Consider the following 24782-nt stretch of genomic DNA (forward strand, 5'->3'; position numbering starts at 1 on the left):
ATCGGCTCTGTCGTCGATGGCCGCTGTATGGAAGGGTGCTCAAGGCACTTCTCTCAGATTGAGTGTTCATGGTTGTACTCCAGTAGCATGGTTGTGCTGTTGACATGTGCAGCATTCTCTCACATACTGTGCCATGTCTTTGTCCATATTCTGCCAGCAATACTTTTTTGAACAGCTCAGACCTTGTGTGCAGGGTGTCTCTATGATCTGCATAATCGTGGTGACTTTCATTTACAGTGGACTCAAGTGAATTGGGCACCACGACACATATCGTCTTGCCATGCTGGGTTGTACTGAGCATTAGCATGCAGTTGACGATGTGGTAACTTTTCCCAGCTCTGCTTTGGTCTCCGTTTCACCAGCAGTCTTGATGTCTGCAATAATGGTGACCAATTCTGCATCTTTATGCTGGGCTTCGCGAAGGCAGGAATCGTTTGCCTTTACCGGAGGGTGATGATGATGATGACCTGCTCTCAGTTGGAACAAAAGGGTATTTATTACAGAAAACTAGAACTTTTACGGTGCCATGAGCTTTGGCTGATCGCAACCTTTCTGATCTCCTTTCGTCCCTTCGTGGCCGCTCTCACGAACCAGCATTAAATGACCTCCTTCACTCCAGGTGGCGCTACTCATCTGTAGTTGACGTGGTCCCTAACAAAGTGCATGAACGGTCTGTACATGATACATAATTCTGAATTATTACCATTGTCACATATAAGAGGGAAGCTAAAATCAAAATTGTAAACGAAGAAAGGTTTCAAGAAGATGACGAGGATGGCGTTAAGGATGACGTAGATTAACCGAAGACTAAAGAAGATAAAGTACTCAGTGAGGTGACAAGAGACGACTGGTGGAGAAGAGAAGAAGTATCCCTGCGAGTCGGCCTAGTTGGAACATGTTCATATTGATACTTGTTGTGCGCAAACAAACAGGGACGAAGAATAGGGGCAACACAAGGACAAGCGCTCGTCCTTGTGTTGCCCCTATTCTTCGTCCCTGTTTGTTTGCGCACAACAAGTATCAATAAGAAGTATCCGGTGAGATGGAAAGCGATGATTGGTGGAGAAGAGAAGAAGACAAAGAGAAGTATTACGTGGACTAACGTGAAGGCTATAAAAGAGCGAGGAAGGGCGAGACACGGGGGGGAAGAACAAAGCAGCGGAGGCTCGGCGGGTCAGGGATGGTTCGGCCGGAAAAGAGCGACGCCGGGTACTGCTCCGGTGAGCTTGCGATCTACGGCTTCGCACCGCAGACTTCCTGCTGTTCCTGAGCCCGTTCCGAGGAGTCCACGGAGGACGCTACCACCTGCTATGGCCAGGGTATCTCCAGCGCTGTTGCCACTCTTCTGGGTGGTGCCCCAACACCAACATCATCGGCAACACCTCCACGGGCATTTGGACCGGGAGCGTGTACGACGCAGCCAACAACGCTGCCAGCGACGCCAGCTCTAGAACGTCGAACGCCACTTCGACGCCGGCTACAGGACCCATACCACGCCACATCTGCACTGAACCAAACGTGCGCACGAACGCCAACCACTAACAGGAGAACGCTAGTAGCAGTGTTACCGGGCGGTGTGTACTGATAGGCTTTGTGTTTTGTGTTAGTTTTGTTTGGTTTGTGTGCTAGTGTTTGTGTCACGCAGGTTGTATTAAAGGTGCGTCTGTGTGGGTACACCTGTCGCCTAGTCCATTCTTTCTGTCAGAGTGTACTCTGGAGGAGATCTGTGACAACCATGTACTTGGGCTTGTTTCATGACTCTGGCACTCTATAACATAGAACAAAAAACAGTAAAATAATGTACGCACTAAAGAAGTGAAATGGCTTATAACTTAGCAGGAGACTGCATCATACCATGACATACCATGGCACCAGGATATGTGCGTGCTCAGCATGACACACTGCATTGTGACCTTGACCACGAGTCATGTCACAAGATGACACATTAGGACTAAGTAAATTCTATGACACACTTCCATGACGCGGCATTTCATGAATCAGCCCATGTGTCGTGGTGCATATAGGCCTTTTACAGTGAGCAGTCTGCACACTGCACCAGGGGTTGCCAAAAGTGTGCCATCATTGAACGCCTTCTAAATTGGGAGCAAGCAGGCATCAGCCACCGCTGGCCACTCCAGCCACATTCTGCTGAGAGACCAGAGACCAATTAAGTATATTTATTTAAAGTGTGAAAGAGCAGAGGGAAGATGTGCTCTGTCGTGAACTGCAAGAGCTCCAACAGACACTTGAAGGTGTGGGATGACACTGTATGTGAGCTTTATCTACCTCACCTGCACAGTGCAGATGTTTATGAACACACACACCTTTCCTCAAGGCAAGCACAACAAGCTCAACCACTAGCACTGGCTAGCCAATCTGTAGTGAAATGATATTGAGCCTGGAACGAGCCTGGAAAATAGCATAGCAGATGGTACAGCCTTTTCTATCAGCAAACTGCACATTCTTCCACAGATGCATACCTGTTTCCTCAACATATCGGTCACAATGTGGGACCCAAGCACCATTTGGTGTCAAAGGCAGGAATAAAATTTTCCCCATGATCAATAGTAATTAATACAATGTTGCTTGCGAAGCTGAAGTAATTAGAAAGATTGCACAAAGAACATTTAATCTATTCAGACATTGTGACAATAATCTGGATGCATATGCACTATAACTTTCTGTTTCCAGACAGGACTTTTTCTTTGCACACTTCGCACAGATTTGACAGGTCAGAAAAGAGAGAATGCATGGAAGTATACATATTTAGATAGGCATCAGAAATGTACCCAAGTGGTAGCCAGTTGTACAGAGGAAACGGCAAGTGTGCAAGTTGTGCTACACAGTAACAATTAATGTAATTTTACACAGAAACAATTATTTCGCCAAATCGACATCCCAAGAGCTTCTCGAACTTTCCTTTATGCAAGTTTGAACTGATGGACCACTGATCAGCTGCATGCAGGTGGACCAATCGCTGGCAAAAACTGCCAGGCTAATACCATCAGCAGCAACAACACAGCATTAGTGCCACCGCTAGCATAAACTATGGTCAAATCTCAATATGACGAATCATGCAAGACCGCCTAAAATCGTTAGTTATTCTGAAACGTCGTTATAGTGAAAGCCCCAAAATTAACCATACCGCCCATCAGTTCATAAGTTGTCACTTTTTGAGCTATTCGCAAGAATATTGCTGTTGACACTTGGCCCGCGATGTTGCTAGGTATTTTTCATAGATTCCGCTGCCATGTACCACCGAAGCACTGCATAATAAGAGTGGTGCGCGCAAAGCAGATGTTGAGAAAGTTACTGACAACGAAAAGGAAGCTCTATGTCTCGCCTCCAAAGCACAATGTTTCTTGCTGTTTGTTTGTTTTTCACATTCCTTGCCATGGATTCCCCAACTGTCTCACTAGAGGCAGACGCCTGATCTATTCCAAAGAGCTAGCGTGTGTAAATGACACCGTCTGGAAAGTGCTAAGTGCGGCCAGCCCTGTGGCATCCATCTCCGCCAGCACGGAGGTTAGTTATGTTTCTCCGCACATGCAGCTAGTGCAGCCGCAGAAAGAAGCGCGAAAAAGGCGTGCGCAGAAAGAAGAGTGAAAGAAGGAAGAGAAAAGCCTCCGTTGCTAGGCAACACTTGCCTGGGCGGAACATGTGCTAGAAAAACCCGATGCAGCGTCACTTCCGCAATAGATTAAAAAAGAAATTTATCCCGCATTTTTTATTGAGTGCCATCTCAGGTTTTTCAAACCCATGTGCCGCACAGTCCACTTTATATGCCTTGTCATCTGCTAGCCCATTTTTTCGGGTGCCGTGAAGGACACACGATAATCTAAGAATCGTCCAGATTTCTGAATATTAGTTCATAGTACTGAGGCATTGTTAACATAACATGGAAACTAAATAATGGTCGTTATTCTGAACACTTTGGTATTCTGAAATTCGTAGTACTGAAATATTTTTACGCTGAAACCATAAGTAGTCAGCAGGGGATACCTGAAAAGTTCATTAATCGGAAAGTTTGTTAATGTGGTTTGTAGTAACGAGGTTTCACTGTATCACGGAATGTTGAACTTCAATAAGCATGCAAGTCAGCACTAAGTTCCCTCCACCGCAATATCGGTGCCATGCACTTGCATGCTTCCTTTCACAATGCTTGGTTGGTTGGTTAGTTTGGGTTTAATGGGACAAAGGCAACTAAGGCCATGCTGCGCTAGTCACAAGACAAAGGGAAACGCAATGTTAGAGCACGTAAACCTGCCTTACATTATAGTTGGTATAAATAGCCAGTTTTCTCTAAAATGTCGAACAGGTTAATAAATGGCACTAGGGGCTCATCTGCCAGTAATAGGGCAAGGTGTAATGATATATGTAAATTATACAGGCTGTGTAAAAACCTCCGTCTCTGTGTGCCAATGTGTGGACATGTTATTAGGATGTGTATGACTGTAAGAGGTTCATGGCATTTTTCACAAGTTGGCGGGTTTTCTTTTCGGAGGAGGAAATTGTGCATCAGATTTCTGTGTCCAATCTGAAGTCGACACAAGGTCACCTCGAAGAACCGTTGCTGGTGACTGCATGGCTTCCACTCGCCAATTACAGGCTTAATAAGATGTAGCTTGTTGCTTTTAAACAATGGTCCCATTCGTGCTGCCATTTTGACATCAAGACCTTCCCAATCGCATTGATACTGTCTTTACATGGAAGTGTTGTATTTGTAATGTTTTTGTACGCTGCCATTGATGCACATCTGTCCGCTGCTTCGTTACTCGGTATCCCAACATGGCTTGGTACACAGCAAAACCTAATTGATCTGCCGTATTTGTTTGATAATAATGCATTTAAAATATCCCCTAACAGGGGTTCACATTCCGATTTCACGTGTAGAGCCTTAAGTACGCTTAATCAATCTGTGTATGTGACAGCGTTTTCAAGTTTTTCAGCGATGATCTTTCAACCTACCGTCCATATTGCATATACTTCGGCTGTGTAGACAGGCATGCTGTGGTAGTCGAATACTTGTTTCCCAATTTTCCGTTATGGCCCCCACACCCACATGTTATTTCGTTTTAGAGCCATCAGTACAAAATTCCATATAATTTTTATACTTGTCATGAAGAGCGCGGAATTCTTGTATAATGTGTTCATGTGGCATGTCTCTTTTCTTTAAATGTGTTAGAGCCCAGTCGCATAATGGTGTGAAATCACACCACGGGGGCAAACGTTCTGGCTTTCTGGCAACCCAGAGGACTTCCGAAGGGATGTCATAATCCCAACAATATTCTTCGTATCACAGGATAAGCAGCCTAATAATGTTTGGTTTATTTGTATAATGTAAGCGTGAGCTGCACTGTGCGACGATGTTGTAGCATATGTGTTGTGGTGAAGACTGGATTCTGAGTACGTAGGAAAAAGTTACAGCACTCTGCGCTGCTGTAAAGGAGGCTCATTACAGTTGACATATAAACTCTGGACAGGTGATGTTCTATAAGCGCCACTTGCCAGTCGTAGGCCAAGATTATGAACTGAGTCAAGTCGCCCGATCTAAGACTGTGTGGCTGAACCATATATGATGCCACCATAGTCTAATATGCTACGTACTAAAGTGCGGTAGATATGTAGCAGGCATTTACGATCAGAGCACCAGAGTTTCCAGGAAAGGACTTTGAAGATGTTAAGTGCATTGTTCCCTTTGATTTTAATACTATGGATGTGTGCGAGAAAGTTCAACTTTTTATCAAACAGAACACCCAGAAACTTGTGTTCTTGTTTCACGGGTAGTGTGGCATCCTGTAGTTTAAGGATGGGATCTGGTTGTAGGCCTCTTTTTTGTGTGAAGACAACACTAATCGTTTTTTCACTTGAGAAGCGAAAGCCGTTTTCAGATGCCCACTGCGTTAGTTTGTTTAGTGTAATTTGAATTTGTCGTTCGCAGGTTGCCATGTTCGATGCACGACATGCAATTTGAAGATCATCCACATATAGTGAATGCATTATGGAAGATGGAATTACATTATTGAGCGAGTTCATTTTTACCACAAACAGTGTTGTGCTCAATACGCATCCCTGAGGTACTCCGTTTTCCTGAATAAATACGCTGGACAGCACCGTTCCTAAATGCACCTGGAATGTTCGATCGGACATGAAATCAGCTAGACATTTAAGAATTCTGCCGCGGATCCCTAATTCCGCTAAATCCCTTAAAATACCGAACCTCCATGTTGTGTCGTACACTTTTTCAAGATCAAAGAAAACTGTGAGACAATATTGCTTTTGTAGAAAGGCCGCACGTATCTTGTGTTCTAACCGAACTAGATGATCTGTTGTGGAGCAGCCTTTCTTGTACCCACACTGATGATTATCGAGCAGGTTCTCAGTTTCGAGGACGTATGCCAATCTGGTGTTTATAATGGATTCATAGGACTTTGCAAGACAGCTTGTGAGTGCTATAGGTCGGTAGCTGGTAGCTGTTGTAGGATGCTTTCCAGCTTTCAAGAAAGGGATTATAATGGCTTTTTTCCATGCATTCGGCATTTTTGCTGTTTCCCAGATTATGTTAAAAAAGCGGAGCAATGTCTTAAGTGCTTTTGAAGATAGGTGTGCGAGCACTGTGTAATGTATTCTGTCCGGACCTGGCGCTGTTTTTTTGCCAGTAGTGAGTACTCTGTTAATTTCGGAAAGTGTTAGGGGGGCATTATATGGTTTCTCGGAACTTCCTGCTGTCGGAAGCTTTTGTTTTTCTGCTGATTGTTTGTACTTTTGAAATTCAGTGGAGTAGTTTAGTGAGCTTGATATGTTATAGAAATGCTGCCCTAATATGTCTGCTTGTTCTTTTAAATTCGTCTGTGTACCTGGAGGTGAGAGTATGGGGATTGTATAAGGAGCCTACTCGCTTCTAAATTTACGAAGCTGATCCCACATTCTTTTGGATGTTATTGAGCTATTGATGGAGGATACATATGCTCGCCATGACTGTCTTTCGGCTTGCCTGCGCGTGTACCTGGCTTTTGCCTTTGCTTTTTTGAAATACAGGAGGTTATCTTGTGTTGGGTATCGCCGAAAGATACCCCACGCTTTGTTTTGTGCTTTTTTAGTTTGTGTACATCCATTCGTCCACCAGGGTTTTAGTTTTTTCCTTAAGAAACCGGAGGATTGCGGGATCGTCTGTTCTGCTGCAGCAAATATGGAGGCAATAATCTTTTCATTCATTTCGTCTATTGTTTGATCATCTGATATGTCATCGAGACTGGCCTTCTCGCTGAAGAGAGGCCAGTCTGCTAGATGGAGTTTCCAATGGGGTGATCTTAATGGTACTGTAGGGAAAGGAGATGTTCTTTTAATAATGACGGGCATATGATCGCTACCATAAGGATTGTTAATAACACTCCATTTAAAATCAATCAACAGAGATGGAGTGCACAGCGCCAGATCTAGACAGCTCATGGCTCCTGTGCTTGGGAAGCAGTTGGTTGCCACACCAGTGTTTAAAAGGCATATGTCGTTTGTCAGGATAAAATCTTTAAGTGTTCGTCCCCTGGTGTCAGTTGTTTTGCTACCCCATAATGTGTTATGTACGTTGAAATCACCTGCTATTAAAAATGGTTCTGGTAACTGGTTTAAAATTAACTCCAGATCTCTTACAGTAAAATGTGAATGTGGTGGAATGTATATTGAACAAATAGTGATGGTTTTGTGTGCTAAAACAGTGACAGCAATGGCTTTTATGTGACTATTAATGGCAACTCCTCTAGCTGCAATGCCGCTCTGCAGAACAATGGCTACACCACCCGAAAGCCAGTTCGCCTGAGTGCGGTCGCGCCATACGACAGTGAAGCCTTTTAAAATGTTTCTGTGCTTTTCGTCTAAGTTTGTTTCCTGTAAGCACAAGGCCACAGGAGAGAAGTTACTTAACATGTCTTTGACATCACCTAAGTTGTGTAAAAGCCCTCTACAATTCCAATGGATAATAAAAGCTATTTTGAATATGAAAGGTAAAAAAATGGAATTAAAAGTGAATGAGAATAAGAAAGATGTTAAGTGACACAGATCTAAAGAATGCTAATACAAAGGAGCAATAACCAATAACCTTTAGGTTATCGCTTTCTTATTTGACACAGTTATTCGGACTTTGTCCCTCTTTCCACACTCGAGAGAGTGCTTGTTCTTCGGCGTCGACGACACCGGGGTTTTTGGGTCGACCTCCATTGCTCTCTCTGAGGTGCTGGAGGATCGAGAATCGGGCGCCGAGACATGCGTCTCGGGCCTTGGAGTTTGTTTAATTTTGAGCCCTGCGGGACTGTGTCTGTAGAGCCGATGAAGCAATGCTGGCTGCTTCCACCATGGAGGCGGGAGGGGTCACTGCGGGATCATTATGTGTGGGCTCGGAGGACTCCAGAGACCTCTGTGACACTGCCCCCACCTGCGTCACATTGGCATAACTTCTTCGCGAAAGATATGACAATCACTTTATTGCTTCGAAGAACAAGATTTTTTTTCTTTGACAGTTAATGCAACTCCTTTGTCTTTTTTCCAGCAAGGGCAAGACCACGAGTAAGCTGAATTATCTCCTTAGCAGTTAACGCAATGTGGGGAAGAGGTGCAATTGTCAGACTGGTGATTGTTGGAGCCGCATTTAGCACAAGTTGTTTACCCTCGGCATGCATGGGAAGCATTTCCAAACCTTTTGGCATTTGAAACCTTATCTGGGGTTCGGGATATATGGTCTGACATTTACATTTACATAGCCTGCATCCAGCGAGATAGGCATTACACTTGTTCCAAAGTAGATAGAACATGTTTTGTCTGGATTTCTTGGTCGTTTCTGTGGATGACAATTCTTTGTACTTTGGTAACATTTTGTTCCTGGAAACCTCCCAGCAATGTCTCATCGCTCAAGCCAATAAAGTCTTCCTCGGATATCCCACCCCTGCTTGTATTTAGTGGTCTGTGTGGTGAAATTGTCACTGTGGCGTCGCCAATATTGGTAAGTTCTGAAAGCTTTTGCGCTTGACTTTTGTCATTTAGTTCTAGGAGGAGGGCCCTGTTAGACATTTTTGAGGCTTTGTATGTAGGTCCGATTTTGTCTATTAGGCACTTGGCCAAGGAATGGGGAGAGCTTTCTTACTTGTATGGTGTTTTTCGCTGTGCACTTAGAAAATGATGGAGTGCTGCTCCAAAAAGAAAACTGGAACGGTGCTTCGGTGCAGCATCTTTTCAGACACCGATCATACACAACAGAGGTTTGCGCTGCCATGAGAAAAATGTGTACGTTCAGCAACAGCACCGCCCACCCACCAGGGAGCTCAACAAGGGGACGTGGCAGAGCTTGCGTACAAGTCTGCACGACCCCAGTCGTACGCCGTCACTATAACCAAATATGATGTACCCAAGGTAGGATAGCCACACAATGTTAACCCTAGCTGCCAAGGAGTAAGGAAGCGAATGGAAGAGAGAAGGTGACAGGAAAGGTGAAAACGTGAGAGAGAAAGACGAAGATTTGAGGAGAGAGACAGGAAAAGGAGACTGCCAATTTCACCCGGGTGGGCCAGTCCGGGGGTGCCGTCTATGTGAAGCAGAGGCCAAAGAGATGTGTTGCCTCCGCCGAGGGGCCTTAAAGGTCTGAACACCCAGCATCGGCTCAACCCCCAGGATCCCCGTTTCCCCAGAGAGGGGCTAAGCTGTGCACGGCTTCATGCGGCAGGGTCCAACCCTCATGTGCTCATGTACGCGGTGCCGCATCACACCCTTTCACAATGAACTGCTCCACGCACTGGATGGTAACTGCTATCTGGAGCAGCAGGTCTATCTCTGAGTGAACCATGACATTTCAAAATTGGGCGCAGGTAATGAAATACTCACATTGCCTGTCGCATAAGCAGCATCAATGGAACCCTGTGTACACTGAGAGCAGTTGATGATGAGAATGCCTCTCAAAGTTGCTCGACGAATCTCATCGAGCAGGTCTGCACGTGCGGTCGGGCCATTGCCAGCGCCATAGGTCTGCAAAACAACTCCCTGCACTGGTGGCGTCAGGAAAGCACGCACCTGGAGACCAAAATAATTTATTTGACATTCTCAGTAACCTCATAAGGTCATCACTGAAACAACAAACTCAGTCGCTGAGGAGAACTAAAATGTGTACCTACACAACAGCAAAAGCCTAGCATATCATTGTTACATGCAATTAGGCCACCATGGCCTAACTGTACTTAGAATGCGCCAGAAACCATATAAAACAACTTTCGAAGAAAGCAAAGCTCCTCATCGTTCAACTGTCTTGACTGCCTCTCACCACCGTCAAGCTGCTCGTCTTTCAGCTAGAGAAGCCTCACATGCTCCACCACTCACCCCTTATCGATGACTCTCTCCATTTGGAGCTATCTATGTAGTGCTACACAATGCACTAGCCCAGTGCTGATTCAACAAGCACAACTCAGGGCTTGACATCATTGCCGATGCTGATTGGTGTCATACCCTAAGCCTACCATCCTCCTCTCCCCATTTCCTCAACCTCTTACATTCCAAACATTACAGCATGGAGACCCACCCCACTCCACAATGAAAGCATTGCTTTAAAGACTCTTAGGGACCTCCAGCTGAAGTTCTTTCATGCAGTCACAGTAATGTCAAGCCCCCCATCACACACAACACCTCACTAAATCTCCCCAACATGTCACGGTCAACAGGCAAATGAAGCAGCAAATATGGCGGCTGTGAGGCGCACACGCACCACTTCAACAGTGATGCTGGGGAAGAGACGTAGGAGGCCAACATTGCGGTTGAGCTTGGAGTGCACACGAAACTTTTCCATGGTGTTCTGCTGGAACACAGCCCTCCAATTCACTGCATCAAGAAAAAGAAAAGGTACTGCAAGGTGGGCATGTGCTGCATACACTTCCAGCAGCGTGTCATGTCAGACAATGTGGAATGTCATGCCACAAAGGAGAGGCCCACCACATGCTCTGGAGAAACCAGCATCTCCTGTGGGCAGCCAAAGTTCAGGAGATGGGTAAACAAAGTTCTCTTATGGAGAGCACTTTGTTTACCCATCTTGTTTACCCATTGTTTACCCATTGTTTACTCATTGTTTACCCATTGTTTTTACCGGCAATGTGCGCACGAACTTTGTTTCGTCCACACATTGCCGGTACAAATGGCCAAGGTCGAGTTCAGCTCATCGATGATACTTTTCATTTTCCTGCAATGCCATGGACAGCCTGGTTTCATCTCAGTGGCTTGTCGCACTTCTGGTAGATGGCATCACATAATCCATGGAGCAGCGCAAGCATGAGCGAGTTCATTCTTGCAACTGGGGTCTTTAAAAATAATTTGGTCATTTTTGGCCAAATTCAGGATAATAGCGTGGCACAGAAGGAATTAAAGCAACAAGGACATATCAAAGAGCATCCACACTAAGAGTATTGTAAAAGCACACAGCAACACTTTTTGAATACAGTAAGGAAACGTGAATGCTCTCATGGGCATCTGACCCAAATTATTTATTTATTTATTTATTTAATTAACCATGCAGGGCAATTCTATGGCCTTAGCAGGAGGGGCATTTTCGGAATGATAAACAATAAGTAACAGCAATAAACTCTAAAATAAGCAAAAGAGGTAAAAGTAACATCGCTAACACAATTGAGAAGCAATTTTCAACAAAACAAAAGAAAGGAACCAAAACGGACAGAACAGAACTAAAACCAATAGAAAATATGTACATTTATACAATTGCAAGTACGTATCTATAGTTCACAAAAGAAACGTTCCAGTTCTGCTGAAAAGTCTTCAGCCTTGATAACACTTGGCGGCAACTCATTCCACTCTTTCACTGTTCTAGGGAAAAAACTGTATTTGTAGAAATTAGTTTTCGCAAAAATAGACCTCAGTGAATGTTCTGCTGTGCCTTGTTTTCCCTGTAGCAGCAGGTTGGGCATAACTTGGGTCAGACAGGGCAATTTTTCCGGACAGAAAATTGTACAGCAACAAAAGTCAGTTCATTTTTCTACGTATCTCCAATGTTGGAATCTTAAGTTTCGTCAATGATGATGGAGAATCCATCCTTCTATATTTTTCGAATATGAACCATACAGCCTTTCCTTGAACACCCTCAAGTTTTATTATATCTTTCTTAACATATGGGTTCCACAGTGCAGACGCGTATTCTAAATTCAACCTAACACATGCGTTATAAGCTAGAAGCCGAACACTTACAGGAGCATTTCTAAGTTTCCTCTTAAGAAAACACAGCTTTTGAAAAGGTGACACACAAATATCTGAAATATGCACACCCCATGAAAGATTACTGGTAAGAGTTACCCCTAGGTACTTATATTTATCAACCTCCTTTATAGTGCTGCTGTTAATGTGGTAAGTGAAGGTACTAGGACATTTTTTTCCTTGTTACACGTAGAACAGTTTTTTTTCTCTATTCAGTTCCATGCCCCAGTTCTCGCACCAGTCGTGAATTGCCAGAACAGTTGCTTGTAAAAAGACGTGGTCATTTGCATTTGAGATTGTTTTAAAAGCCACACAATCATCAGCAAATATTCTGAATAAGACATCCTTTGGTATTACATCCATTAAATAATTTATATAAATTAAATACAACAATTGCCCTAATACACTCCCCTGTGGAACCCCCGACGTAACTGGGAGCACACTGGAAGAAAAATTCTGCACTTGCACAAACTGTTGCCTATGATTAAGGTACGCAGAAATCCACCTAACAACGCAGAGTGGAAGACCAATGCTTTCTAACTTGTACAATAATTTAACATGTGGTACATTGTCAAATGCCTTGCAAAAGTCCATAAACAATACATCTACTTGGCAAGTCCCAGCTGTGCAACTGTAGACATACCTTTTCTAAACCCGTGTTGATGAACCGACAACACCTTATGTTTGGGGAGGAAGTCTTGTATGCTTTTAGCAATCACATGCTCTACCATCTTACAGCATTGACTGGTCATTGAAACAGGGCGGTACTTAGAAGGCAGAAGACAGCTGCCCTTTTTGTGTATTGGAACTACACGCGCCAGGAGCCAATCATCAGGTATTTCGCCCATCTCCAGTGACTACCGCAACCAACCGTGGTCAGTGTGCAGAACCCGTACTGCGGCCACTGCACTCGAAAGCAACACACCCGAGCCGCTCTGCACTCACACGGTGCGCTCTCCCGTGCAATGTGAAGCATTCGGCAGCGCGTGTTGGTAGTGCATGCTGACATCACGGGTAAGCAATCACTTGATTTATTGAACGTGACTATCGTGGCGGCGAAACTATAGTGGAAGGCAAGCGTTTCAGAATACAGCCCCTGGTTTCTGGCAGCGACGACGCTAGGCCTCCACTCAGGCACCTCGTTTAGCAGCAGCGGCAGATGAAAGACTTCCACCGGTTGCCTCGCTCATGGCTCAGAAAGAACTGGCTGAGAATAAACTACTTATATAGGCAGACAGATTATATTATAATATAAGCCGTCTGTGAACCTCGGACAATCCCTTTAGTGCGGAACATTTCGCACCAGCCGCTGTAAACAAAGCGTAGCTTGGCACAGCTGCATTGCTTATCGGAAGGTTGTGGGAGGCAGCGCATGGGCACATAGCAATGTTGTGCGGCGAAGAGATGGCAGTGACTGACTGACGCTCCTGACGCTGCTAGCGAGCCAACTGAAGGTGGCTTTACGTTTCAGCTTGGGAAGCGCACACCGTGATCCGCTAATACCGAGCCGGGGCTTTGGCAACCGGAGAACACCGCGCTCTCGCGCAGTCATTACCATGAAGGAGAGGAGGGGGGAAAGGGGTAGATACAGTGGCGAACGGCGGCGGCTATGCATTTCGGCTTGGGCAGCAGCACATCATTGAGATCAGCCGCTGCCGAGCTGGCGCTCTGATTGCCACCACACGTGGGTGGCATTGGAGGAGAAGCGCAGAGAGCAAGGCTCGCGCCGTGAGCGAGAGATGGCGCCAGGAGTTCGTGCAGCTAGAGCAGTGTGCTGGCCCCGGCTAAGGAGCTGGTTATGGCGAAGCACGACGGCACCGTGAAATGCCGGAATGGGTGCCAAAGAGCTGAGCTCTAAAAAAGGTTCATTATACCCATTGCGAGGAAATTTTACCTTTGTTAAAATGAGGTTTTCAATACATGGGCATCTATAAGAATTTCAAGGGGAACCACGATTGCTTCGTTATATCCATTAATTCGCCATATCCATGAAAAAATGTTCCAAAAGCCAGGGGATCTCGTACTTCAATGCGTTGTTATCACTGGTTTTACTCAACAATAAAATATAACAAAAACATAAACATTTCGCCGCCTATGCGGGTGGCATCGTACTGACAATCCCACCCGCATAGGTGGCGAAATGTCTATGTTTTTGTTATATCTTATTGTTGAGTAAAGCCAGTGATAACAACTTATATCCAGTTCGAGGTTTTACTGTACAAGCATTGGCATATAAACTGCGGATGCAGTAACACTGTAGATGTGACAAGAACAACAAAGCTGTTCACTATCACAAATTCCTCTGAGAACATACACCAACTGCACATCTATTTACTACAACGCCCACAGAGTTAAACAAAAATTTAAGAAAACTTTCAAGAGGACAAATTTGTCTAATCACAGGTGCCAATACCACACTCCTAAATAGTATCACATTTATTGCGTGCATGCACTTTGAGAATAAAATTACATGAAGCACAGCCTTTTTTTTGTCTTGTGCCAACAATAAACAATTATTTTTGCCAACTGAGGTCCACCAGCAGTGATAAGGCTGATTTGGGTGCGAGTCATAGAGCTGGTGATAGTTAAGGAAGAATAGCTAAAGACGAGCAAAAGAAGATAGAGCTTACATCTCAACTCATTGCAGCCCCTCTAGCAGACATAGTAATTTATCAGAAAAAAAATATGGGGGGAGGGGAGCAATTTTTCCTGTCCAGACAAAGGGTTTCAAGACTTAAACTCATTTATAACCATAGCTTGAATTATTACTTGACTTTAATCTGCTTTTAATAGTAGTAATTTTTCCAATGTTAATTCCACGACTTGAGCACAAAACTACAAAAAAGGAAGTATAGCCTTCATAAATTCCCTTTAGTGACTGTTCATCCTTTGCTGCCAAAAAAGAAAGACTAGAAGTTTAAGACGAAGTCAGCTATACAGTAAATGCTTGTTAATTCACAACTCGTTAATTCTAAATTTCAGATAATTTGAAGTAGCTGCCACAGTTCGTCCAGCAATATATTGAAAGCAATATGTAACACATCCCGCTAATTCACACTGAAATCTGCACCACCACCGATAATTTGAACTCTGCGCCATTGTGGATCGGAAGAGTGCTAGTGTGCGGGAGCACGTTGGCGACGCTGGTGTCGCCGGACGGGACGTGCAGCTTTGCTTTTTCCATCTGCTGCCTATTGTTTAGGCCTGACTGGAGAGAAACACGTTTGCACCTGGCCAGGTGTGGCCAACGCCTCTGTTGCAGTTCGCTTCTCTCCCAGGGGTTCCGTATAAAGCTCAATGGCGATAAAATCGTCGCCATGTGCCGTAGGCTGTATGTGTGAGAGAAAACGTGTGAGGGTGAGCTGGCAAACTTGGCTCAATCTCGCGTGCCCTCTCCTGCCATGCGCGCGAGGCACGGAGGTGAGGCGGAGGAATGGGGGAGACGTTTTTCTCCGGCAGCTGCTCGTTACGACGCGGCGATGCGGCGCCGTATCTTGAAAGCGATCTGTGACATGGCCAAAGTGCGCACCCACGTGGGCCTCATCTTCAAAATGATCTGCGATGCTTGCAGAGTGCGCATAGTGCCAGTATCATCATATGCAATGTACTTTCTATGTTTCGTTCGCATTAAGCGAGAGCTGCACGAAGATCAAATGGCTTGCTGCTACTATTGGGATTCCTCACTCCAGCATTTTTTAATGAGTTTCTGCAGTCATTGAGTGAGATGTGTTCATGTTTACCTGTGTGCACGTGACACCATACTTGTTATTTAGTTAGTAAGTGAATGTTTACAAGTTTATACGGCCGATAAAACTACTATTTTTACTTTGTATAGCTATCAACTAATTCGCTATCGCAATTGACGCTTCGCTTTTCGGGCAAAACTGCGACATTCTTTTTTTGTCTGCACCAGTTGGCGCAATGAACGCGCGGATGGAGCCAGAGCCATGTCGACATAGGGCACGTCAGGCCGCGTTGGCTGCGTCCTGTTACGCTGGCTGCAGCAGTGCTTTGAGGTATAAACGTTGTTGTTCACACCAACGTGACGTAGTCGCATATATAGTCCGATGCCTCGTCGGACTATATACATGCCTTAACCGAGCTATTCTTTTCTGACTTTCGCTAGTTCAGATTTTGTATAATTCGAATTTTCGTAGCATCCCTGCAGAATTCGAATTAACGAGCTTTTGCTATACCAATATAAGCTTGATTTGTTGCTCAGCTCCAGTTAATCATTGTAATTTAGGCAGGCAAATAGGATGCAGAGACAAAATAACTGCTTGACAAATAACAGCCCATTTACAACATGCACTAATTGTTAACATATTGTGCACCGCACTCATACCTTTGATCTTGACACCAATGGTGGCCAGGGGAGGCATGTTGGGGGAAGAGAAAGCATCTAGCTCATTGATGCTGGTCTTACTTGTCCGGTTGCCACGGAAGAGCTTGTTGTTGAACATCAACGCGACCTGGAACAATGTATACACGAAACGTGACATGACAGCTTCAAAGAAAGCTAAGGACCATGCAGTGAGAGACGGAAGAAAAATTACGTAAATCAAATAAATTACAAGGTTTATTGTCCAAAAGCAACTCACACCTATCAGAGATAGGGGTGTGCAAATATTCGAGATTCTCAAACAACAAAATATTCTTTTATTTGATTTGGTCTTCAAATCAAACACTTGGCTTTCGAGAATAAAAATCTTTTCCCAATACTTTTAGAGTATTTCAAGTAACCAACTAACATTTAATAAATTGCCAACTATTTGCTATTCAGCAGAATATTTGAGCAAAATGGAGATAAATTTCACCCCTGTGACGAGAGTACGGGCATAAAAGATTAGAACTTACGTAGTGAAGCACACCATGTCACCCAGACTAACATTCCAGCAAAGCCGCCTTGACTGGCACACACACCGCTTAGTATACATGGGAATAATGTGCTGCTAATGCTCGATTTGTCCTTTTAAAGGGACACTAAAGGTAAATATTAAGTCAGTTTAAAGTGATAGATTAATGCTAGAGGACACCTAAGGTGTTAATGTTATTAATGTTAATGGGTGCAGTGAAGACCGAGAATGAGTGCTTGAGTGACCTACTTTCCTAACTTGGCTCTACGATCAATGAACCAATCACTGTATCGGACATTGAAACGTGCTATCATGTACCTACACGCAGTAGTGATCAGACAAATATAATCGTCCAGTTCAAGAGTCACGCAAAGCAGGATAGCGTATTCCGCAAAGCCAGAAAAATAATGTCTCACAAACACAGATCTTGGGTTGGAAGGCTCTTCTTCGGTGTAAGTGAATGAACACCTTTGCCCTGCCCTGAAAAAGCTTCTTGCGATGGCCATGAAAAGAAAACATGCGCATCACTGGAAATCGGTGTGGTCGTTTAACGGCAAAATTTTTGCAAGACAAACTGACGACACGCCCATTTTCCAGATAAGAAATGAAAGTGACGCCGAGAAGATAACGTCGGGGCAGGCACAGATGTAAAGTGAGGGAGCAGCGCGAATTTGTGTGCCGTGCAACTTTGGCTGCTCACCATCGTCAAAATGGCTTATCAAGAGCTAGCTCTCCCGCATCTCATTGCTGAGCAGGATGCATCGGCCATGGCTGTTTTGCATCTTAATGCGCGCTCAGCATGCAACAAGAGTGATGATATCATCCATTTTTTGGCGCAATTTACTTTTAAATTTAATGTGATCATGATATCGGAAACATGGTACTACAGTAACTGTGCTATGCTGACTTTACAAAGTTACCACCGCTTTTTTATTAATCGACCCAACAAAAAAGGTGGTGGTGTTGCACTTTTTGTTGAAAGCTATGAAAAATATGAATTAGTACCAAACTATACGAGAGTAACAGATGACTACTAAATACTCACTGTAAAGAGTAAAAACAGGATAATATCTCTGGTGTATCGCCTACAGAGCGGCAATGTTGTCACTTTTCTAGATTTTTTTTAACCATTCCTAGATTATGTGAGCATGAACAATTTGAAGCTTGTGTGTGACGGCGATCTTAATATAAATGTACTTAAACAGAGTAACTCATCCTTCCAACTGAACACAAGCCTCCAGTCTGCAGGTTTTGTAAATACAATCACCCCAACAACATGCATTACAAGTCATACATCTTCTTTACTTGACTTACTTATTGTTGATATTTCTACTACTGAATGCAATACAGGCACATTGGTGTCTGACATAAGCGACCACTGCCCTATATTTTTAATCTACACTGATGACTCTAATAAAACAGCTGACGCCTGTCAAATTACTTATCAGCGTATAACACAAGCAAGTTTAGAGCAGTTCAAGAATGACGTTATAAATCACAAATGGTTACATGTTTTGCACAAAACAGACGCAAATGAGGCATATAACGAATTTATTCGAACTTTTACCCATATGTACGCCAGCAATTTTCCAATGAGGACAGCTAAACATTCCAAAGAAGTTGGAAAGCCTTGGGTTACCCAAGAGCTTGCAAAAATGATCGAAACAAAGAATATTCTTTATAATTCCGTCTTGCGCACGCAGTGTGAATTAACGTTACAAACACTAAAAAAATTTAGGAACAGGCCAAATGCTTTGTCGCGCGCCCATCGGCATGTTTTGTGAATAGCAACTCGGCTAGCAGGCATTGATCTATGAGAGGTGCAATAAATGCCCTTGTGATTGTTTGCACTACTGTGTTGTCGTTCCTTTGTCCCAAGAGTACGGTGTGAGAATGCCACATCTCCCACACCCTTTGTGAAATTCCTAATAGCCGTCTTGGAGTCGCTGATTATTGTTCTGTATTGTTGCCGACCGCTTATTATAGCCAATGCGATTGCCGTTTCTTCCGCTGCCTTCGACGATCTAGTCCTTATGGAGCCCGCAGTCACGGTCTTTCCTTTCGTTCATACGACCGCCACTGCGAAGAGGGAGTTACCTTTGTCAGCGCCGACACCACCATTGTCGTCCCTGTTTCGGGGGTTCCGCGCGGCGTCTACGAAGAGCACCCCCTCCCGCGCGCTGTGGTTTTTGAGAATCGTTTTTGTGCGGCATTTTCTTCTTTCGACATTGTGCACGGGGCGCATGTTCTTCGGGATATTTTCCGTATTAATTGCGGCTCGGGCGTCTGGGTGAATCTGCATCTTGGGGCCATTCATTCCGTGGTAGTTTATGCCGATCTTTTCCATGATTTCTCTGCCCGCCTTGGTTCCGGAGAGTCTTTCGAGTTGCGCTATTCTCTGTGCTTCTGCGATCTCCTCCAGCGTGTTATGCACCCCGAGTTGTAGTAACCTTTCGTTTCTTGTGTATTGGGGGAGACCCAGTGCTGTTCTGTATGCTTTTCTAATGAGCGCGTCGATCCTGTCTTTCTCGGCCTTGTTCCAGTGGACGAATGCCGCCACGTACGCGACGTGGCTGATCGCGAAGGCCTGAACGAGCCGTACGACGTTTCTTTCTTTAATGCCCCTCCTGTTGTTGGAGACTCTCTGTATTAGCCGAATGGCCGCCGTGACTTTCTTTTCCAGGCGTGTAAAAGTTTCCGGGTTTGTTCCCCTGGGGTGGCTTGCCATTGCGATGCTGTTCGTGAAAGCGCATTCTTTGTGCCTGCCGATGAATATGAAGTATACAGTGTGTACATGGGGCCGAAAAACCACAAAGCTTTAGATGCAAACAATTTGCAGAGTAAACCTAGAAAACATGTTTCACGATTTATAGTACTTCCGCTTGTGCACATTTACAACTTAATTTTAGAGACTGCAGTTTTTTCAGATGCAATGAAACACGCGAAAGTTTCAGTTATTTACAACGGTGGTGATCAAAATACTGCGTCTAACTATCAACCGGAATGGAATGGAAACGCTTATTTTTGCTTGAATGATGGAATTTTTCAATAAAAAGAGTGTGCTTACTGATTCACAATACGGATTTCGGAAAAACAGGTCCACAGAAATGGCTCTTCTTACGCTGAAAGAATACGTTTTGCAGAGCTTTGAAAATAACTACTACACAGTCGGCATTTTTATAGACTTTAGTAAAGCTTTTGACAGCCTCAATCACGAGATCCTTATTCGGAAGCTTTGTTTGTATGGAATTTGTGGGAAACCGCTAGAATTACTCAAATTTATCTCAAACATTGACCTCAGTACATTTCTATTAATAAACATAACTCGTCTCTCTTACCTATTGTATGTGGTGTGCCTCAAGGAAGTATTCTTGGGCCACTTTTGTTTAATGTTTTTATAAATGATATCATAACCATAAACAGTGAGGTTCAATTCATTTGTACGCGGATGATTGCACATTGTGTGTCTCAGGTCCTTCTGCGAATGAACTTTGCAAAAATGTAAAAAAATTATGGCAAGTTGTCCGATTGGACACAGACAAATAAGCTTAAAGTAAATTCAAAGAAAACGAAAGTTGTAATATTCGCGTAAAAAACAAACCACTTCACATTAATCATGCTATCTATTTTCAGAGCCAACGCATTGAACTGGTTGAAGACTTTAAAATTCTTGGAGTATATTTTTTTTCTAATATACGTTGGGGTGCCCATGTCAAACATATCTGCGGCAAACTCTCTGCGGTTACTGGTGCTATGGCACGTTGCCACACATTTCTACCTACGGGAGCAAAACTTTATACTATGGTTTCTTCTTATCGTGTATATATTACTCTTACCTTGTCTGGGCTACAACATCTAAATTCAACTTGCAAAAGCTGGTAATACTTCAAAAGAAAATTGTTCGGAATATAGAGAACGTTAATCGGCTTTCACCAACAGATAATATATTTCTCAAATACAGACTAAACCGCGTAGATAAATTATACGAACATAGATTACTAGAAAGAATTTACTTCTCATCCAAATATGTTAAGAATTATTTTACATCCCTTGCTCAGTAAGAACTCTGCACTCACACAAAACATACTACACGGAACACCGAGGTATGGAAGGTACCACGGTTTCAAAACAATTACAGCCTACAGTCCTTAGCCCATAATATACCGACTGTACTAAACAAATATTAGCACACAGCTTCGCTAAATAAAAGTGGTTTGTGTGATTACTTTGTTTCTTTATAGCGACACTTTATTATATAGCATTCAGGTGTGAAATGTTATTTTTTATGCATCCATGCGATGTGTAATGTTTGTTGTGTATAAAGCCTTCTGTGTATATATCATATGGGTGCTACTGCCATGTAAGAGACCCTGGGCCTCCGTCAAGCTGCTGCGACAGCTTTTTGCCCAGGTGTCACTCCTGTTCCTTTTGTTTCTGGTAAATAAAATTGATTGATTGATTGATTGCGAACAGTGTCTGAATAATCGAGAAATTGAAATGAATGCCGGACACAATTTGCCACTCGCCAGGGACATTCAAGTACAGTAATGCCTCATTATAACAAAATCGCTTTACTCGAAATATTCTCGCAGTCTCTCGACCATCTGCCTCCGAAAGGGTGTCCTCTACAAGAAAAATTAGAGTGCCAGCGACAGAGAGAATCTATTGGTCGTACGTGCCGCCCTCCGTGATGGCATTCTCCTAGCCTGCCATGATGAGCCCACGTCTAGACACTTGGGATTTTCATGTACTCTTGCAAGAGTACGCCAGACGTACTACTGGCCCAGACTTTCTACCATGATGAAAAGTTAGGTGCAAAGCCGCTGTGAGTGTCAACACAGGAAATCGCCGTCTTTGAAGACCGGGGGGTTACTCCAACCCATCGCACCGTCTAGCGCGCCGTTTGATCAAATCGGCATGGATCTTCTGGGAACCTTTCCCTTGTCAGACAGCGGAAACAAGTGGATTACAGTCGCTACAGACTATTTAACACACTACACCGAGACAAAAGCTGTGCAACGTGCCACGGCCTACGCAGTTGCCCAGTTCATTATTGATCACATAGTCCTCAGATATGGTGCCCCATCACATGTCATCACCGACAGAGGAACTGCCTTTACAGCCCAAGTGATAGAGGACATATTCGAGCTGAGCTGCACGCAGCATCACAAGGCTACTGACTATCATCCGCAGATTAACGGAATGACGGAACGGCTAAACAAAACCATTGCTGACACGCTGTCTATGTATGTAGACGTCCAGCATAAAACATGTGATGAAGTCCTGCCGTACGTTACATTCGCGTACAACACCGTCATTCAGGAAACCACACGATTCACACCGTCTTCTACGTATTCTTCTACGTCTTCACCGTATTCTGTCTTGTCTACGGACGCGAGGTCCAGACCCCACTAGACACTACGCTCCCGCACGACACTGACGAATCACTTACTTTCAACGCCAAGCAACTTAACACGCAGAGGAAGCTCGTCAACTCATGCACATACACATCACGAAGCAGCAGAGTACAGATGCGCGACGCTACAACCTTCGACATCGGCGAGTCGAGTACCAGCCAGGTGACTAAGTCTGGGTGTGGACTCCAATCTGTCGCCAGGGATTGTCTGAGAAGCTGCTTAGTAGATACTTTGGACCCTATAAAGTGACATGCCGCGTTAGTGAAGTGAACTATGAGGTCATTCCCAATGGTGCCGCATCGCCTCGGTGTCGACAGCACCACTCAGACATAGTGCATGTTATTCGCCTCAAGCCATATTTTGCACGTTAAGCCGGCGCCAACCCAATCTCATACGACGTCCACACTTCCACTTTCTAGTTTAGTAAGCATTGGGTCGATGCTTTTCTTTTGGCGGGGGAATAATGCCGCTAGGTGTCACGAGCCAGCACTGAGAAAGAAGTGACTGGAACGCGTGCTCGGCAAGAGGCGGGCGCTGAAGAAGTGTAGGCTGAGGACGCCGGCTTGAGTTTTTGCACGCCATCTTGTATAATTGTCTCTTGCCGACGCCAGGTACATCTTCAATAGTCTTTTCATGACAATATTGTTTTATTCAGAATTCCTTTCGGTCCTGACACAAACACATGCATATTAAGCTGCATTACTCGAAACGCACGGTGAGCTTGACCTGCTTAGAGTGAAGTGGCGAGCAGCGGCAACTCTTCTGCACATGCAGTGTCAAATTAATACCGCCGACAAATTAGTGTCATGCAGGCACAGAACAGGCCACAAAAGTACTAAGCCCATGACCGATGATAGCCTGGTAACGTTTACCAAGCGAGTGCCGAGTGCTCCCAGCTGTTTACTGCGGAGCAAACTAACGCTGTCAAATTCCATAGTGCAGGACGCTCGAACCGTTAATCTCGGTCGCAATTGCATCGCTGCGTCCCCCGTGATAGAATCCACACGAAACTAAAGTTTTCCTGATGCTTTGCGATTCCACAAAACCGCGGTCTCTCGGATGCCGAAAAGTGCCCAAAGGACCGTGGGCAGACTTTTGCCACAGCATTCCATGGGGTGTGCTCGATGGGCAAAGCTTTAACGCTCTAAAGATAATTTCTGGTGCCAAAACGAGTCAAAATGCGCAAAAGAAATGTCCCTCCGATTATAAGTGCCATGTTTGATGCGAGGAGCTACATTAACAAATCGGAAAGACAACTTTGGGGAAGCCAGTCTAGAAATTTGCTCGCCGCTCGCCATAATCAGCCTGCATCACAATAAAACACCGCCCCTGGCTTCGTTGCACTTTTGACAGTGCAAATCGACCGATAACTTATCGAAAACACATAAAATCCACGCGTCACCAGCAGTGAGTCACTCTGAACATGGCAGGTCAACGCAAGCTGATGTTTCTTGCCGATTTCTCGTGCCAGTCATGCTCGATTCGCACCATCCGACTTTAAGTAAACAGTCTAAATGTGTGGTATGGTCACTGAATATTGTTCCTAGACATTTGTCAATGGCGCAGACACGACAGTGTGTAAACACTGACGCTCAAGCTGTAGGATAAGCACAGTGTCATTGACAGCGGTGCACTGAAAAACTCTCGCTTTGCAAACTTCACGGCTGCACACCTCGGGAAAAAATTGCCCAGTGATCATGCAAAGCGCCTACTGCAAAACCGTTCAGTCTTGTTGCTCGCGCTGCGTACCCCCAATGAGTGGCTAATCGTTTTTGGAGCACAACAAAACCTCAGACTCAAGCCACGGCTTTTGCGGCGCGTTCCAGCACGATACTCTCGTAGTCTTCCATGACCTCCGCAAGGAGATTTTTTATGCAAAGAGGTGAAAGTCGGATAAAGTGCAGCTTAGTAACTGTCTCTCGGCAGAGGACACCTTAACCACGCTGCATAAGGGGGAGAGGGATGAAAAGGAGTAGTGAGAAAGTGACCGCAGCAACAGCAGCCAAAATGCCGCAGGCGTGAGGAGAGGAGCGGTCAGAGGCGATCAGCGAGGCCAACGGCTTCGGCGAAGGCCAAGAGCACAAGGAAAAGCAGCCTCTGTGAAGAGTTGCAGTCCGAAGGGTGCAGGAGGTTATCCACCGTTGCACAAGGGAGATTTTGCGCACGGAGACTTGCGCGAGGGCCGTGCACGCAGACAAGAAAGCGGGGCACTCACATAGCAAATGTTCCGTCTCAGGCCCACCGCAGTCCTGGCAGGGGAGGGGGGGGAGGTACTCCGCAGAGG

General features: G+C 44.7%; 1 protein-coding gene across 2 annotated transcripts in view; it reads right to left on the bottom strand.

The window, feature by feature from the left end:
• The window catches only part of LOC139047652 (L-asparaginase), a 100850-nt gene that overhangs the window by 47331 nt on the left and 28737 nt on the right, over window positions 1-24782 (bottom strand). For both annotated transcript variants that reach the window (XM_070521518.1, XM_070521517.1), the window contains exons 6-8: window positions 16571-16697; window positions 10736-10848; window positions 9865-10050 (exon numbers count right to left, since the gene is read on the bottom strand). In XM_070521518.1, the coding sequence (XP_070377619.1) occupies window positions 9865-10050; window positions 10736-10848; window positions 16571-16697 (426 nt within the window). The remainder of the gene's footprint in view (window positions 1-9864; window positions 10051-10735; window positions 10849-16570; window positions 16698-24782) is intronic.

This window comes from Dermacentor albipictus, chromosome 7 (assembly GCF_038994185.2).
Source record: "Dermacentor albipictus isolate Rhodes 1998 colony chromosome 7, USDA_Dalb.pri_finalv2, whole genome shotgun sequence".
Taxonomy (NCBI): domain Eukaryota; kingdom Metazoa; phylum Arthropoda; class Arachnida; order Ixodida; family Ixodidae; genus Dermacentor; species Dermacentor albipictus.